This window comes from Cottoperca gobio, chromosome 13 (assembly GCF_900634415.1).
Source record: "Cottoperca gobio chromosome 13, fCotGob3.1, whole genome shotgun sequence".
NCBI lineage: Eukaryota > Metazoa > Chordata > Actinopteri > Perciformes > Bovichtidae > Cottoperca > Cottoperca gobio.
Window position 1 is genome coordinate 11,405,823 of NC_041367.1, and position 19,913 is coordinate 11,425,735.

The 19,913-nt window shown below is 41.4% G+C and overlaps 1 protein-coding gene across 2 annotated transcripts in view; it reads right to left on the reverse strand.

Annotated features, from left to right (window-relative positions):
- Positions 1–16,952, reverse strand: part of prkd2 (protein kinase D2) — a 31,867-nt gene extending 14,915 nt beyond the window's left edge. The window contains exon 1 of one of the 2 annotated variants that reach the window (XM_029447088.1): positions 15,936–16,952. In XM_029447088.1, coding sequence (XP_029302948.1) covers positions 15,936–16,262 — 327 coding nt within the window. In that variant the 5' untranslated portion in view covers positions 16,263–16,952. Of the gene's footprint in view, positions 1–4,960; positions 4,980–15,935 lie in introns of those variants that run through there. The other variant, XM_029447089.1, reaches the window with a different exon arrangement.
- Between the last annotated feature and the right edge of the window lie 2,961 nt (positions 16,953–19,913).

The window sequence follows — 19,913 nt, forward strand, 5'->3', positions numbered from 1 at the left end:
CAGTTTGCCTAGAGACAGGGCTGTGTCTCTAGCCGGTTTCTTTGGGTTACCAGGGATCAGGTTGCCCTGCGTTGCCTGCACTATTCCTGCAGCTCTTCGGGCCAACGAAGCCATTATGAGTGAGATGAATTATGGACTAGGTTTTCTTTACCCCAACCCCTCCCTCTTTTTCTCCCATCACTCCTAATTTCCTCCTCAGCGCTTTGTTTTTCCAACCTCTCCTCACTTTTCTTCTGGGCTGTCCGGCTCTTCTTATCAGATATCAATCTCTTTAGTTTAACCAATATATGTTTTATGAGCCTCTCTGAAAAGGAACAACATGCAACAAGGAGAAAATAAAGAAAAGCATTCTGTCATCTTTTCTGAACTTTACTAATATTGCTCTCGGTGTGGTTCACTCCCTCTCTCCCAAGCTGATGTAATGTTACGGTTGGCCAGCTGCGCTTTTCCTCGCCAATGACTTAACTAACTTTTCTTCAATGTTCTGTTTGCGACATAATGAAATATTTCTTTTTCTAGAAGTAGACGTAGCATCGAGCAAAGGAATCTAGAAACCTATACAGTACGAGGAGAGAAAGTCCTACTGAACTATTTCAGTCCCAAGCCCTAAACTGCTTTTGTTCTACTTCCATTTACCGCATTTTAAAATCACTTATCAGCTTTAAATATGGATGTATTTAAAGCCGCCATGATTAGTTGACGAGTCACATATTTTAATATTAATCTTTTCAAATATTAGATGGTTCCAGCCTCTCAGATGTGAGGATTTGCAGGTTTTATTTTATTACATGACAGTAAATTAAACATCTTTGGGTTTTTTTTCGACTGATGGTTGGACGAGGAAATTGTGCACAGTTCCTCATTTTCTAGAAATATTCATTATTGTTTTAAACGATGGATTATACAGTATATACACATTATATAATGTGTAGGATTTAGATGTAACTTGAGAAATACTGGGACAAAATGCATGTTATTGGGAGTATGAAGGTGTCAAGTATAACATGGGTTATTATTTCAATTCTATTACAAGGAAAATGGGACACCAAACTTTGATGTGCAAGTATTGCTTGGATTTCCATTACCGACATGCAATGAGTTATCACCAGGCAAAACAGCTTATTTTGATCGCAAGAAGCAGAGCTAATATATCTTGACCGATCGTAAAAAAAACACCAATGGGTTCATGTGCACTCCTTATTTAAAGAGTAGGAAATTCTCTGGGACTGTCGGGGTTAACAGGAACTTTCTAAATGTACAGCTGACCATGAGCATCACTCTAAACAATGACAGATCTCAGTTTTTGTTGCTGTGGGTCTCTATGTGCCGTTGCTATTGTCCACAACATCAGTAAGGTCAAACATTTGTCCCCGAGTACTCAAATAGTCGTTATTAAAAACACACACTCGCACAAAAGGATCTACACACTCAAAAACATAGAAAACAAGTGACATCACCCAGTGTGTACCCTACACACACAAAAACATCTTTCTCACCATATCAGCGTGATGTGATGATGGAACAAGTCTTTTGTGAGGGAAATGTGAGCTCAAAAATATTGTAATCTCTCTCACACACACACACACACACACACACACACACACGTATAATGTCACAGCGCTGGATGACATTTCCTCTCCTCTGTGCTTGTATACTGTGGGTTTGTTTACTACCACTTTGACCACCTCAACCCCCTGGTCATATGATGTGATCTTTTGCCTGAAGTGCAACAAGTGCAGACAAACTGGAACCTTTAGAATATGAAACGATGACCTAATTCTTCCTTCCTCTTTTAGTTAACTGTGTGTGCAGCGATATGTAGATAGAAGCATTAGATTAACTTCTTGTAATGATGAAGTGCTCTGAGAAGTGAACGAATGGTTCCATTTATTTAAATATAATCAGGTCAAAATGTAAGATATTTGGAAGGAAGGGCAGGAAACAGGAGCGTTCAGCAACAGGTTAGTGTCACCTCACAAACATTGATGCTTACAACACAAACACCAGCATCGATGTCCAGTTGTCTGGGTTTCACCTCGACCTTGAGGGCTTTTCAAACGGCTGTAGAGCACAGCTTCTAAATATAGACCCTCTTTATATAAAGACCCAGCATGTGTGAAAAACACAAAGACTTTTATGTCCTGCTGAGAAAGCCGCTTGCTTCTGTTTTTCATCCTCCCCATCACTTCCCCTCCAGCAGCTCAACATGAGCCACCTTCGACCACCAAGCCGCACAACACACACAAGCACGCACACTCAGGCACGCACACTCACACATTATCAGCTTGAGGCAACAGTTTCAGTGACATCTGTTGAATGACTGACTGCTGGATTTATTCTTACAAAAAGGGCATTTATGAAACCTTCCAGATGTTATTTGCTCATTAGTTTGAAATGAAATGAAATGAAAGCAACTTTTACAACCTGTAACCTGTAACTACTCAACTGCTCTGTCAGCTATTAGGGGATGTTGCAGGGGGTTTTCTTCGACATCAACACGTTGACGAAGAACAAAAAAAAGAAGGCCCCCTGCTCCATTGCCACATTGTTTGAGTTCTGTATCAGTACCATTCTACGCACCGTAAACCATTATTTGCGCTTATGTATTTAGTAAGTGCCAGCAGCATTAGTAGCCTTTACTTAACCTTGAGAATGAGGTTTATAGCTCTTCAAAGGTGTTAAGTACTATACCTATAAACATACAATGTGGGTCTAAGGAGGAAGAGTAACGGCATGCTACATTTAAGGAAGTTACCACAGACACACACACACACACACACACACACACACAGCGCTATTAATTACATGCAGAACATTTCAATGTTTAAGAGACATCCAACCAGTTCATGAAAACGTTGTGATGAATAACTTTAAGTTCAGCTGAACTGAGAGAAACTGAGTGAACTGTGAGTTCTTCCCTGGGGGAAAGTTGTAGTTTAGACTGAAATGGAACAACATATATTCAAACGGTCTTTGCAGTTGTTGCTTTGTTTTTTAGTAGTGCAGTGATGAACTGGGAGATGTTACAGAATGACAGGAGCTGAAGTTGTGTTTACGCTGTGCAGTATGTTACAGAAACAAGTTCTGAAGAATCAATCTGGCCAAACTCCAATGATGACAACACATGATGAACCACGGAGAATCTGCATGGATAAAATACAAAACGTGCTCAGCTCTGTAAACAGTGTGACCTCTATAGCCCTACATGGTCCTCCACGCTGATTTGTTTCTGCAACAGAAGTTGGTTATCACAACAGGAACCTGATCCAGTCATTTCATAGTCACGCTGCGTCCCTTCAAACAACAGACATTATTTAAACATCCACGTCGTACTGTGCAACAAATCATAAAGCCTTAAAAACCATAAAACTCACATTCCTGGGGCATGCTGGGGTGTAGTGATGCACCTGCACTTTACTGAATATCTGTGTGCGCGTGTGCGTGTGCGTGTGCGTGTGCGTGTGTATTCATGCATTTCTATTTGCATCCTTCTCCTTAAGACACAAGCCTTAATTGAAGGACTATAACTCCCTCCGTCATTGTTAACATGTCGGGTACGGGACTCCGATAGAACCACCCTACCTCTCTGAAAGAGATGAAGTGTGTAATGAGGGGTTGCCCTGGCAACGGCCATATAAAGACGTCAATGATCTGCCCTCATTAGCTCCTGACAACAACTTGGCGCAACGCAGGAATTTTTCCTTTTGTGCTGACAGTGTTAGCGATGGAACAAACGTGTTGCTCTATTTTTAACCCCAGTGAGGTCACACGCTGACGAAGAGATGGGGCAGACGACAAAGATTAAAGCCTTCGCTGCCCTCCCTGTGCGCTCAGTCACCTGTACAGTCTGTGCTCATGCTGCCTTTAAGAAAACAAAAAACTAACATGACCTGTTGTGTTTATGACGCTCACACTACGAATTAAAATCACAGCAAGGAATTGGGTAATACCCATGACGTCAGTTGAGCACTGGGCTTGGCATACACAAAGAAGGAAAACTCAATGAGGATGAATCAACACAGAAAGTGTGTACACAAGGAAGGACAACTGACAAATGTGTGACGTGGTGCAGTTCACCACGCTCCCATGATGTCATTGCTTTCTGCAGCACAAAGACACCCATCATCACAGATGAATGTTCTGAGTCTTTGGTCTGTTTATCCTGGTCAACTCTCCTCAGATAGACAAACACACACACACACACACACACACACACACACACACACACACACACACACACACACACACACACACACACACACACACACACACACACACACACACACACACACACACACACACACACACACACACACACACACACACACACACACACACACACACACACACACACACACACACAGAAAGTACCTGTGTGACTACATACGCATGTGGCGAGAGGTTCAAAGCCAGTTGAGAGCTTGTGCAGCAGGATATATGTAGGTTATCAATGGAAATAATGAGAATCCATTCAGTATCATGATCTTTGCAAGAACACATTAAAGGCCACATGCAAAAGCTTCTTTCTTCCTGGATTTAATTTGTTTCCTGTTGAAACCTGATACTGGGGAAAGACGTGAGACAGGGGACCAATGTTTTTATCTCATTTAGGGAGATAAAGGCAATTTGTATTTATTAGATAATGCTAAAGATTCTCAAAAACGATAATGCAGGCCTGTGCGGCTTACCAACTTTTCTTTATTTGCTAGTTTGCACAGTCAAAGCCCAATAACTTTCTTCATAGACCAGCATTGCACGTAACGTAAAATGTATGCATTGGTTGGTGGTAAACATGAGTACTTTGCTACACCATAATGTATACTATGCCTTTATGTTCCCCTGACTCATGTTTTTTCTGTGTGTGTGTGTGTGTGTGTGTGTGTGTGTGTGTGTGTGTGTGTGTGTGTGTGTGTGGAGACATAATCAGGTTTACATTCCTCAACTGCTAGTTTGTACATACCAGAGTGAACTGTGAAAACCTGCGAGACTGGAGAGAGGATTGTGAATCCTGGTTTCACACACACGAAAAGCAAAAAAGACAAAGCAAAGAAAACACACACACGCACACACACACACACACACACACACACATCACCCATAGACACATACATAATCAATACACATTGACACAAAATGCAACAGTGACAATGCAGATATGCATACACAGATGGATTCCTACACAGAACATGCATGAATAATGATTTCACAGTGGAAAAAACCATCAAGTGCATGACCCAAAGAAATACAACCAACCTGGATTGACACACACACACACACACACACACACACACACACACACACACACACACACACACACACACACACACACACACACACACACACACACACACACAGGCACTGTAATAAAACAAACACATGGCACACTTGACATGCTTCGTGCATAACACAAAGAACCTTTGAATCATGCATGCATAAAAATAACTGGTCAAAGGTTCTAACAATAGAGGAAAAATGGTACACAAACAAACGGATGTGTGAGAGAAGAGAGCATGTAGATCAAGTGCAGAGTACATGACAGCGAAAAGACAGATATAAAGCTTTCAGTTGATTGAAATGGACAAAGTTCATAGAAAAGACAGACGTCCAGGGGCTTTGTCCAGGGGTTAAAGAAGTGTGTGTGTGTGTGTGTGTGTGTGTGTGTGTGTGTGTGTGTGTGTGTGTGTGTGTGTGTGTGTGTGTGTGTGTGTGTGTGTGTGTGTGTGTGTGTGTGTCTGTGTGTGTGTGTGTGTGTGTGTGTGTGTGCAGCCAGTAAGTGGAAGAGCCTTAGTCTCAAGCAGGAGCGCAGGGACAAAGCGTCTCATTCTGCTCGTAGCATCAAGGAGGACACGGAGGTAACATGAGAGCCGTGACCAGGCATGAGAGAGGGGTCTGTGGATAAAGAAGACACGCACTGCTATTCTGAACCAACCTTTGTTGGTAGCAGCTCCTGTCTCCATCAGCCCCCACCCATCCTCCTCCACCTCTCGGTCTTTCCTTGGCTCACTAATGAGCAGGTAAGACGATAGGAACCTTGGATTCAGTCCACTCTGTGCAATGAACAAGTCACTGATTCATGACAAGAAGGGGGAAACAGAAAACAGGCCTTCATAAGAGCAGAGACAACAAGTCTGAGTGACGAGTAAAGAAGAAAATAAAGATGGATAGAAACAAAATGAGTAATAAAATGAGAATGCTGAAACTACTTAACTTTATATTATATTCATTTTGTGTCATTAGGTTGAAAAACCCACTTTTTCGGTAAAACTAAATCGTTTCCAAAACACATCACTTTTCACGATAAAATGATGGTAAGATCAAGCCTTGTTCTTTAACGGTTTGTTGCAGTAACACCATGTCATAATAATCCTGTGTGTGTGTGTATGTGTGTGTGTGTGTGTGTGTGTGTGTGTGTGTGTGTGTGTGTGTACAGTGAAGAAGTTACCACAAGACAACGATTCAATAACTGCCTTGCAAGGTGCAATGTTGGCATGCACTGTGGTTGTAATGTAACAATTATTTTCCATCCTTCACTTCTATCACATAAAAATAATAACAATAATAATAAATTGAATTTGTAAAGCGCCTTTCAAAACTAAAAGCAATCTCAAGGCGCTAAATGTTCTCTGTATCAGTTCACCTAACTTTACCACTGTTAAGCAGAACTAACAGTTATCTTACATTGTGTTGTTCTTAAAGTGCAACTTCTTAAACGGTCTCAGGAGATTTTAAGATAGGGTAAAGTCAGAATCCCTTGTAATAGGCCCATAAACTGTTTAGATCTAGCTTGGTACATGTGTGCCTTAATTAATATATTCTTTCCCCAGAACTGACTGAAAATATTGTTTTCATTCGCAATGACAATCATGTTGAATTATGGAGGCAAGAGGTGCGGCTCTCTGCATGACTGCTCATGTGTTATACTGTGACGATCCAGTCACCGCCGAAACATCTGCGTCTGCATTGACATCAGAAAAACAATCCCAACATCGTTCAAATTTAGAGGACCACCAACGACAATAATCAAATGAGTGATGATGATAGAAACTGAGAATGCCACATGTACACACAGGTGCTTCAAACGTCTGTGCTGACATCTTCCTACAGTTTGATATCCTGGCTCCAAAATGGTGGAACGGGCTCCCCATTGATATCAGGTGAGCAGAAAGTCTTCACATCTTCCGTCGCAGACTGAAAACCCATCTGTCTCGACAGCACCTTGGCCAATTCATTAAATTGGTGTTTGGCTTATTTACTGTTCTGAGATTGTCCCCTCATGATTGTTTGCACTCATTGGAAGTCGCTTTGGACAAAAAGCGTCAACTCAATGAAATGTAATGTAAAAAAATGTAAGTTACATACCCGGAGGCTTTATTCCAGTTGACACCAAGGTTAATAATTTAACTACTTTTTCTTTGACGGATTGACAAATCTTTCTGAAGGAGCTCTCCGGAGTGACCATAAAGAAAAACGACACACACGCTGAGCCATGAGAAGCTCATTCTCCATAGACACAAACACTTGAAGCTGCATGCTGAAGGCAATAGGCGCATTACTGCACTCTGTTCCCCTCTCCTCTCCATATGCTGTTCTTTCTCTCCCTCTTTTCACCCATCTCCTCTCTACTATGTGTGGCATGGCTTAAGATCATAATTGAAAGGGGGGGGGGGACGCCACAGGCTATACACTGAACTCTGGTCATACGACAAACATGCGGTTACATTTGTGGAGCAGAGTTGATGTCACTTCAACTACCAAAACCTTGGCTCTCTTGATAATTGTAATTGTAAAATCACTTAACCATACAGTATCTCATGCTTCGCTCTGCACAAATACTGTATGCACACAGACACATGCAGAACAGCCACCATCTCTTTTTCCGTATTCTGCATAACTGCAACCACTTAGAGGTGATAGATGGATTGTGTTAACATTGGACAGGCTCAATGTTTATCCCTGTGCTATAAGCTATAAGTCTTCTGGCTCTAGCTTCATATTTAACAGACAAACATGTCAAGTGTGTCAATCTTCTCTTCTAACTCTTGGCAAGAAAGCATCAAAGTTGTGTATAAAAGTCCATAACAGAAAATTACAGTCATGATGGTGAATATCTGACTCTATGTTGAGAACTGATGGAGAAACACTATTTTACACCAACCAGTCTTCAATATTGATGTCATGTGTTTATCTACTGAGCTAAGAATGTGGTTTTGCTCATTTTCCCTCATAACTGAGCGTCCCCTGCATGCAGACATACACACAGACAGGCACCTCACCATGTGTCGGGGCCACACTAACACACACTGCACTAGTGCCCCAGACCAACCCCACCCACCCTATTAACCCTCACACTGAGCCCATTGTCTGCGGTCTTCTCGAGAACACGCTTTCACACACACATTTCACACACCTGACATTATAGCAGCAAATAGTTTCATGACCTGTAGTGAAGCAGCTCTCCCTGTTTTTCTAGGATACCCTGCCCGATATATTCAGTTCTTTAATATCTGCCTCTGTTGGAATTATTGTCCTCTGCTATCTAAACTAAATTCAGGATCCTTTCCACTTCACTTAACAACGCACCAAAAGTGTGCGCTTAAAACGTTTGGACACTTATAATTCAATCAGTTTTAAGTATTTCAATCGCAGTCACTAACAAGACGGGCCTCACTTTCAGTCTCTCTCTCTGTGTAATGAAAGTATGTGTGTGTGTTTATCTATCCTTGATCTCCAGAGCTCCCCCTCCTCTTAAAGAGCCCTATGTTGTGCTGTTTCTCTGACATGAGAAGAAATTCTCTCTAATTAGTACAAACTCTCCACATGCCACCAAATGCCGCTCAGCTCTGCGGCTCTCAATTGGATTACGGCGCAAAACCGTTTTTACCGATGCTAATCGGCAGATTAGTATCATAAGGTCTCCTTTGCTCAGAACAAGAGAAGGAATGCAGCGGTCCGAGAGGCCGAATGGGCCATAGAAACACATAAATGACACAAAAAATCAGATTGGCTTTAAAGGATAATTCAGCTTTTTTACAACATGGGGATAACATATTGGGAACACAGCAACCTTACTACGATGGAGTCTGATTGGGTAAGACGATTAGAAAGGTTGACTCAAGTGTTGGCTTAGTTACATTTCATTTGAATGTAAATCTGAAAGTTAACGCACCCAATATGTCTGTAACTGTCCCTCATGGCACAGAAAAACCATCTGCCTCTGGCTTTATATTCTGTGTTGGTGTGTTCACGTCGTGCAGCTCATCCAGACAACACTACAGTATGATTTCCTGAAGAAGTGTTTTTCCATTTGTTGAGCTGTTGTTGTCATGCAAGCTGTTTCAGAGCAATGAGACCGGCAATGTGTCTGACTGATGGTGTATTTATAAATCACCTTTCCCTCTCATCTATATTCCTCTTCACCAACCCCTTTTGCACTTTGCACTGCTGCACATTTATGAACCAAAATGGCAGGTCCACTTCGCACTTGTCATGCGCTCGTGTCATTAACATAGAGCCCTTATACTACCAGTGGGGAAAAACTGCAAAAAACCATGAACAGAAAGTCGGTCTCTAAACTGTGATGTTGACCTGTGTTTACGACAAACATTTTAATTAAGTAATAATTATACTTAGCTTCCAAATACGTTTGCCCAAAGTCTGTGAAAAACCTGTTTTAAAAACAGTTTGACGATACAATGTAGAATTGATGGCCAAGTTGTAATCAAAACTTATCCTGTAATATACCAGCCAGTACTACAGATTAGAGTCTCACAAGTGTCTCCATCTATCATCCCACCTCCATCATCTTTCTCCCACTGATACACGTCCCTGTCGCTGGGCTCCAGCCAGAAGTTTGCGCTTTGAATAATCAAATGGCCTTGTGCGGACTAAGCTTCCCCTGCAGCTCACCGCTAACAGCCAGGAGACACCAGGCACGGTCAGTCATGCAAAGCTGTTCCGCTACCATGCAAATAGTAGCAGAGAGAGAGAGAGAGAGAGAGTTATGGGTAAGCAGAACTGATACAAGTTGCTGTGGGTCTATATTTTTGAAAATAGACACCATTTCCTGTAGCAGTAAGGTTTTATCTGTGAGATTTACAGCATTTGGCTAAAGCTGTGTAGTCTTTGCTTAATCATCAAATGTCATGCGGCCTGAGAAAGGTGGGCTTTGTTCTTTCACTTGTATGTCCACCTGCCGGTGTCTTGCTAATTGACCGGCATTTATTCATTGTCCAACAAAGGTTTGGGCTGATAAGCACAGTGTATTTGCCCAGTAGCTCAGACACATACGGGAGGCTTTTTAATCATCCGAGCAGCAAGACATATCCCCCGTGACGTTAGATCAGTGGACGAAAGCGTAGCTGTAGGTTGTAATTCAGACCAAATGAAGTCAGCGTCCTCACCTACAGCGGCGCTGAACATGGAACTGTGTTGTTTTCACAACACAACCTTGTCTGTCACACTGGGCTTTTATCTGGAAAATCAGGACCAACTGTTACGTTACTTTACAATGCGTGCACGCGCGCGTGTGCGTGTGTGTGTGTGTGTGTGTGTGTGTGTAGAGAATACATTTGCATGAGAGTGAGGTAAACAGGAGGTGGTGTGTATGATTCCATTCCCAGGGCCAAACTGCTTCTCCAGGGAGAGAGATAAAGAAACAGACCCTTCCAAAACGGAGGTGGAAACAATAGCCAGGGCAGGGGCTCGCAGCCACAGCTGTGTGTGTGTGTGTGTGTGTGTAGTTGCTGATATTTCTTTTGTGTTTTCAACCATCTGACTAAAGAACAATATAATCTTCTATCCTCATTTATTGACAACAGTCAACAGGATCGGAGTGTTACATCTTACAAGATACATAAATAAACTAAATTATAGGTGGAAGTTGAAAACTGAATGCAATTTCTTGCTCCCTGCGCATCCACTGCTGGATTCGACACAGCTCGCTGGCTGTTAACTGTGTCGTAACTTATCACAGATTAGTCTGCAGACATGTTCACCAATCCAGTAATGTGATGACAGCGAACACTGACAGGACTAAGCAGGTTCTCACATGCCAACACACATACATTGTAACACACCCACTGACGTCATCACCAATGGACGTGCATGTCATTGATGACAACATACAAGTTGTTGGTGTTGAGAGAACAAAACCATTAAGCCGACTCACCTTCTTGCAAAATATGAGTATGTGATACAATACAAAGCAAGACCTGACCATACAGTACGTTAACTGTACCGTTCTGTTTTTATACTGTAAGGCCTGGCTTAACCTGTCACCGATGTCTATAATTTACGGGAAACAATGAATCATTCTAGCGGAGTTAAGGTGGGGAGTAGAAGATTTGTGATTCATCCCTTACTAGAAAAGTATATTTCCTGTATTGTCCTGCTTCGTACTACAACACAGGAGTGTGAAATTCCCCATATTTAGGCCACTCACTTGAAGTGCGTTCAAGAGGGCAATCGACATACAGTAAAAGGTGAGGCCGACAGGGAAGGAAGTGACAGTAGGTGGATGAGTGCAAAGAGAGGAACGTGGACCAACAGGAGGTGGGATGCGAGGAGGAAGAGGACGCAGAGCGTGAGAGGAAGTTGGTGATAAGGCAGGCAGAAGGGGCTGGAGATGAGCAGATAAGGAGAGGAAGTACAGGATCTAAAGGGGAGGTAGAGGCACAAGAGGCGGAAGAGTAGGAGGTAGAGCTCCCAAAGACAGTAAGAGGGAAAAGACATTAGTAGCTTTTTAATCACAGGAAACAAAGAGAAGAGGAGAGGAAGGAAAGGAATGGGGAGGAAAATAGAGAGGATCGGAGAGCGTCGTGTTCTGTTAGCTAACTGAACATTATCATTACTCATTATAATGGAAAATAATCAGTCATCAAAGTCTTATTTTGAAGCTATAGACCATTTCACAGTTGTAAACGTGGGAAAAGAAGGGGGTCAGTGAGGCCTGTCCAACAAAAGAGCAAATACATCAGAGCTGCATCATGGTTGAATGGAGACGGACCTTTGGTTTCCAGGCCACACTATTAGTTCTTGTTCCATCAGGAGTAGGAGGGGGTTGGGGCAGCTGGAGGTAGGCCGGCTAAATGGGATTCTGGCAAGAACTATTGCCAGGTATAAAGCCAAGCCAGGTTTTAGAAAGGTGTGGGAAGTGTGGAGTCTAGATACTTGTGACTAAAGGTTGGTTTTGATTTCTGGCCTGAGAGACTGGGCGTAACGTTCAGATCAGGAGACTATGACAAGAGCTACAGGATGGCCATTAAAGGGGCACTATACACCAATTTCCAAACTACGATGTTATTCCTATGGATTATGAAAGTTTAAAAATATTAGTAGACATGAAAAACTCTCTCCCAAATCCAAAAAGGTTACTTCTCTGGTTTCTGCCTCATGTTCACAAATATTGATTGCACTTTCCTACACCATGGGAATATTATATTGTAATTCTTCATTTAGGTGGTGTTTCCCCCTTAACTCTGGATTGTTGTTGGGAGTTGAAGCCAGGCTAGCATGTCCTCCTTCACAGAGAAGTGAATGGAAAAACGTGTCAATGGAACACAAGGAGGGAACCTGTGAATAAACAGAACCGGTGACTCACCCTTTCTGGGATGGGAGAGATGGGCGGGGGTGTGGGGTACCAAGCTGCCTTCAATACCCCTCTAAACACACCAATGTAGGCATTCATGCGTACACACACACACAGTCCAACTCATGTGTCACACTCAGTTAGCCGGACCAGGACAAGCTGTCTATTGTCCAAATCTCCCACCTAAAGCTGTAGCTCCAAGCAGGGCAGGAATTCTGTATTTAGGGGATTTTGGGGATTGTGTGAGTGTGAGTGTGAGTGTGAGTGTGTGTGTGTGTGTGTGTGTGTGTGTGTGTGTGTGCTCCAACAAGGCTTCCTAAGGTCTTGAAATACACCAGCAATTACTGTACATCCATTATGAAGTTTTGAACAATAGACGTTATAGAAACTGGGCACTTAGTGACAGAAAATTCATCTTATACTTTAACATGAATTTAATCAATGTCAGGAGTATCCTAATACGTATCTTTCACATGTTTGGGGACGAGAGGAAACACAAGGCGAGCATGCAAACTCCACACAGAAAGACTCAATGGAATCTGTGGTGCAGTTATCTTACAATAGACCTCACCCATCGCAAATATATAAACCAGAGAGATGCAAATAAGGCAAATATTAACTATCACGCTTAATGCTTGAATACACATGTGGGTTATTATCAATTAAATCAACCAACAATTCAAATGACTGTTTATCCCTTAAAATTCTGTATTCTTCTTTCATATTACCAAAAATACCAAACTATGAAAGAAAGCCTATTTCTCTTCTTTAGCTGAGAAGGGAGTCTTTCTCTAGATTAGATACTGTGGAGCAGGAACCACAAAATGACCCCAATATATATAATTCTGAAGAGGATTCAACATGCATGTCTAAAAACACAGATAAAGTTAAGGTTAGAACTGCTGTGAGATTGTGGCCATTATATTTATTTGCAATGGTGCCCAGGTGGTATATTAATTACCCTGAGTGTGGCGTTACTGCATGTCAGACTGACCCTTCTACTTCCCGCCCTGCATCCGAGTCTCTCACACACACACACACACACACACACACACACACACACACACACACACACACACACACACACACACACACACACACACACACACACACGTTGTTTACGAATTTAACAAACTCATCCTAATTGTACTAGAAGCCTCACTGTTTGCCATTGTTTTCCAGAGGAGTTATAAAGTTAGTTTCAAAAATGTATACAAAGAAGTCTGAATGTAGAGGCACCTTTGCCTTGCTGGTTAATCATGGTGACCTCCAGTCTCCTTGTCACATGTATTTAATTAGCTTTCCAACTGTGTTTTGGTCCCATCTGATTCTAATGTACAACAAAATGTGAATCTATGCACTCTATACAGCAAATAGGGTTTGTAACATAACAGGCTGGTGGATAAAAGTTTGTAAATCTTTAAGTCAATCAGTTGAAAACACGCCACACTACAGCTGCTGATCTCAGTCTCTGTACAGTGCGGCGGGTGGAGATCCAACACCAGATGCACAGTACAGATGATTTATCTCTCTAAATTATACCAAGTATATGACAGAGAACCACTCATATGAAAAAGGGGAAACAAAGACTGTTGTGCACAAGAACAGATTAGCTGAGTGGGTAAACGGGTTGGACACAGCTATCAATATTTCCTGGAAGATTTGCCAATGTGGAGAGTTTTACAAAGCTACTCTGAGCAGGCAGTGGAAATCTGCTAATCTAAACACCTACCAGCGTAATTGGCGGATCAAAACGCATGGCATGCTCAAACTACCACAACAATGTAATGTTATCTCCTGCATCTGTTTTCTATTGTACATGTATATGGTGAAACGTTGCTGCTCTATATATATTTCAATGACTTAGTGCTGCTGGTGCTCAAACACTGTTAAGACCATATTTGAAATAACACTTGTTGCTTCCTGTTGCAAAGAGGATGTCACTACTGCTTTCTCCTCCCCAACCCTGCACGTGTTGGTGCAGTTTGATAAAGAAGATACATTATAATTGTACTCGTTCAACTAACTATCTCCTCAGAAACTCACATTAAATCTCAGCAGTTGGTGCTGGAAAACCTCTTCGTGTTTTATATTGTGAACCAGTCATGCAAAACACAGTGGAGAGGCTGCAACGCCTTTGGATGAGAGTCTTGTTTGTTTTTGGAAATGACACTAATGTTACGAAATCAAATTGCGATCATTATTTATTAAAGTGATAAATTTTACACATTTTAAATACAGCTGCATCATTGAGTATGAATGCAAAGCTGCTGCAGGCAAAACAAGTGGAAACATTGTAAATGTAGAAGAAAGAAACACTTGTAGAAGACTTAAAATAATGATATGCACTTCATATTACATGCACAAACACAAGTAAATGCCAGGCAGATCTCCAGAAGGACTGAAAAACTGACAATTATTCATATTGTTTAGACAGCAAGAAAAATAATAAGTCCTTATTTATGGCCTTCAAGGTTAAAAGGCCTTTGACATCTCAGGCAATACAAAGCTATAAGTTAAAAGTGATATCCCTGATGTCGCACTGAGAAGTAAAGAAGACGTATGACCATCACAAAGAAAGGTCGCAGGCATGCAGGATTTAAGTCTTCTGACAGAAAGAAGCACATTGGGATGATATATATCAAATTCAGACCCCACTTGATCTCTGTTAGCTCGTGACTGTTCAGTAACTAGCTTCACACTTCTCTCTTTAACTAAAGTGAAGGTGCTCCTCAACATTTGGATATTGACTTTCTTTTGTTTAGCTGCATGTTGAGACATGCAATAAGGTATAAATTCATGTGAAGCGCTGTAATTATTGACCTACATTTCCTGTTTCAAGTACAGCAAACGCATGTACAGCCAGATGAAACTGTCTCAAACACTAAGCCCCTGAAACATCCCTCTGCTAGTCTGTGGTGTTGGATGTGGCATAACGAAGCCTAATTAAAACGCAGCATTCTCTTCCAACTGTGTGAAAGAAAAAATGCTAATTGCTGTAATTAGAGCGGAGCTAAACTGTGACTTTTTGTACATTTTCTCTCAGTCTGGCACAATTGTCTGTTCAAATACTTTGTCTGCTGGCATGTTTAAGCCATTGTATTCACCTATGAGAATGGCACAGTGTATACAAAGGTTTTTTTGTTGGAGAATATGGCACAAAAACAGAGAGTAAAAGAGAAAGAAAGAACCCAAACTGGTCATCTGATAAAAACAGATATGAAAGTGTGGCATGAGAGCCTCATACGTAAACAGCTTTCCACCTGGAGAAAGCATATGCCCAGTTTAACCTGACATGCAACGCTCCCAGGTTTGCATGTATTAACCCCAACATGTACACATTTCCTACCTTGGTGTCAACAATGGAGCAGGCAATTTGTTTCACATAGGCCAGGTCAGCACTCTGGGGCATCAGGACAGATTCTCTGGTCAGGCCAATCTGGATGATGAAGGAAACCCCTGATGGAGTGGGAGGCAGTGAGGGTATCACAGCCCCACCAGGAACCTGCCCTGGTGTCAGGTCCATCATAGGAAAACCAGCCTGAGTGGGAATAGAGGGCAAGGATATAGGGGTGCCCTGCTGCATCACAGCTGAGCCTGGTGGCGAGGAGCCCCCAGGAGGAAAGAAGACCTGAGCCATGGGCCCTGAGGACATACAAGGGCTAGCGTTAGCCATTCAGAGTCCTGTTTGTTCGATGTCTGAAGCTCTCAGACATACACAGTCACACACACACACACACACACACACACACACACACACACACACACACACACAACCAGGTGCAGTCTACAGCTCCCAGAAACCCCACACTCATTTAAAAGTGTCTCAGTGGAGGAGAGAGGGGTACACACACTGACACATGGACACACACACACTGAGCAGAGAGTCCTGGTTCCTCTGTGTCCTGTGTCCACCCCCTCCCAGTGGATCAAGGAAGAAATCCTTATCCAGGAAGTTGTGTTTTTTTCTTCCTTTCTGACACTTCTTTCGCGCTCTCTCGTCTTCAAACTCCTGTTATTGTCCTGGCATGGCAAGCATGAGCAGTGTGTGAGAGAGACTCATCCACCTTCTTCCCTCCTTCACCTCTCTCGTCCAAATGAGTTGCTGCAGGGGAGAAAGTCCAAACTTGATTGTGAAACTCCCGGCTGAGGGAGAGAAAAAACAAAAATAATGCCAAACTTTGTTGTGACTCTCCTCCAGGCTGAGTTACAAAATGGCCTCCTTAAACAGGAAACTGTGAGAATGAAGGAGAGCAAGAGACTGCACTCCTTTTACGAGTCTTGCCCTGTTTCAGTTTCAGCCCCAGTTCAGTATTTTTTGTGAAAAAGCACACAGAGAATGAGCAGTCTGAGGGTACCTCCCACTCCCCCTCCCTCCTGCCCTCTCATCTGTGATCTTGCCACAGCCAGGGAGGAAGTGAAATGACTGACACAGCCTGAAGCCAATAGCCTCTCAGAAAGTCCCACCCTTTGACTCCCTACTCCCCTGCTTCTCCCTCCTCCCTTTTCCTCTCTCTCCCTCCCTTTCTTGCTTTGGGGTTATTGGTCTTGTACGCTCTCTTCCTGAGTCCAGGCCATCAAAGATCCTCTTACACTGCCTGAGGGGGCAGCTCCGCGCTTAAAAACCCTCCCATCTCGTCCTCATCTACTGCTTTAGCCTCTTTCTGTCTCTCTGTGAAACTCTATTTTTTTGCCTTATTGTTCCTTTGTAACACATTTTCTCTTCACATGTTTAGTTGATACATCTATGCCAGACTGCAGAATAGGACCACACCTATTGTAAAGTTGTTTTCATGCACAGTTGACTTTAAATAGAGAACATTCATGGCAAGGGAGGGGTGGTACTTTGCACAAACCAGGATATTCAAAATGCTTAGAAATTAGGGTGGGTTACTACAATCATCAGCATGACTGTGGCTCTGCACCTCTCATCTCATTTTACATTGAAAGCATGCAGATTAAAATACCTTTGGTCATGAAGCCTCCCTGAATAGTAATGCAGAAACTCACTAACCACATTAAATTCATCATCATACTTTCCTCCCAGGGCCATCACATCATTATCAATTAATTAAAACGTATTAACCACGTGCAACTGCACTCTGCGGATGTGACAAGAGACCTTAATAGCTCAGCAGTTGTAAATAATGTTTGCTGTGATGTTACTTTCCACCACAAGAGGGCGCTGTTTGTTACAGATGAATATTGGATTATTAATAATAATAATAATAATAATAATAATAATAATAATAATAATAATAATAATAATAATAATAATAATAATAATAATAGAGATGAGATTCTGCTTTGTTGATTTTTCACTCGGAGATTTGGCCTCGTATTACAAATGGACATATAACCACAGGTACAATGCAAACCAGCAGCAGTGTCGTCATTGCAAAGCATGTTCCAATAAGGGGGAAATGCAGTATTAGCCCAACAGCTAGGTGTACATTGTCTGTGTTTGTAGAAGATAAAGACGTATTTATAATATATAATGACATTATTACGATGATAATACTTACTTATCCAGGTGCTGAATGTATACTGCATTTGCATCGTGAATATTTCATGAAGTGGAGAAAAGGCTTTAAAACAAATAGATAGCATACTTTTATAAGTAGGTTGGATAATTTCATCCTCGATTCTTGGTTCGTAGTTGACAAAACGCACGTGCAGTAATGAAAATGTGAACTCGGCTGCATTTAAAGGGAAACACCGTAAATTATACAAATCAGATTAGTTTACTAAACCTGTGTAAACCGATGTAAGCTGTTATGTGTTCATTATTGACTTTGTAAACGGTAGTTTGACAAAAAAAAAGAAGAATTCAAAACAAAAATATTTTTAGATTTTGGGAGTTTTAGGAATTTTAACACAGTAATTCACTTTTTTCTAGTACAAGTTTATGAAACACATAACTTTTCAAAGCAGAGGATTCCTATAAAAACAGGTCTGGAAGTGATTTTAAGTTATGGCAACTGAGCAAACTCATTTAGATATGTTGTTGAAAGCCACATGAGAAAGAAAAACTAGTACCGTAAATGGACCTTGAGTTAGATTTATTTTTGCAACAGATGCATAATAATCTTTAGTTTCCATGAGGGACCTTTAATAAGTCTGGGATGCCATCAAGGTTATCTTGGCTTGAGCATGAGACTTGAGACTGCAAACTTGTAAAGCCTGTGTTACACACTGGGGGGGGGGGGGGGGGGGGGGCTGGAGTTTGACAGATGTGGACATTCACCAGACATGGAGGAGCTAATGAAACTATCAAATTGTATTATGGGGAGTGCAGCATCCAGCCTTTTTTTTAATCCAGGAAATTCCAGTCGGTGTCTGTTTTAACCTTTTATAAACTCTTAAAAGTCCCTCACATACAATTGCAGTGTATCCCTTTATTAGTAGTATTCTACCAGGGTCCTTCTAAAGTTATTTTCAAACAGGATACATGTGTATCAGTTGTTTTTTCACGTTTTGTATCACTTATAGTAGGCAAGAAAGACAACACAAACACAACTCTCATTTCACTGTACAAAATCTTCATTTTTTTGTTTTTTCTTCCTTAATGACATACAACAGGGGACCCGTAAACAAAAAGAGAAAGTCATTTGATACACGCTAGAATGCAGTTCAAAAATATATAATAAAACAAAATTAATAAAAAGCAGGTCTCTTATCCCTTGTAGTTAGAGGAAATAGTTTGAATACAGCTTAATATGATGTACAAAATATCACACAGTGATAAATTGCTAATAAAAAAATAAAAACAAAGAAATGAGAGTCCTTTACCTTGGCCTCTGACTGGTAACAGATTTGTTTCTTCTTTTTTTTTTTAAACTTCTTTTCTTAATTTTTCATGTTTTTTTAATCGTTTTGCTTTTTTACAAGTTATACATTGTCATTATCAATCACAAGCAAGTTCTATGCCTAGCAAGGAAGAATGATTCACTTATGATACTACAGTATTCTTACATCTTAATAATCATAATCAAAGAAATGCAAGAAAGAAAACAAGGAAATGATGGACATTTACAGCACATAATGGCATCTCTAGTCATCATTTACAACTTCTGTTTCAATTTCTTTTTTTGATGTGTCATACTGATTTGTCTTTATTCTCAGAGAGGGGTCATCAGTAACTCTCACTATCAAATAACTGAGCCACAGCAGGCTCTGCCATTGTAGTATCTACTCCAGATTGTAGAAAAATACAAGAAAAACATTATTTCTGCACCCTGTCTGCAACCTACTTCTCACCAGAAGCGTCCACAATTAGATGTAGTGCAATGTGGAGCCAAAAAGTAGTTTAATGTGATAACAGGGC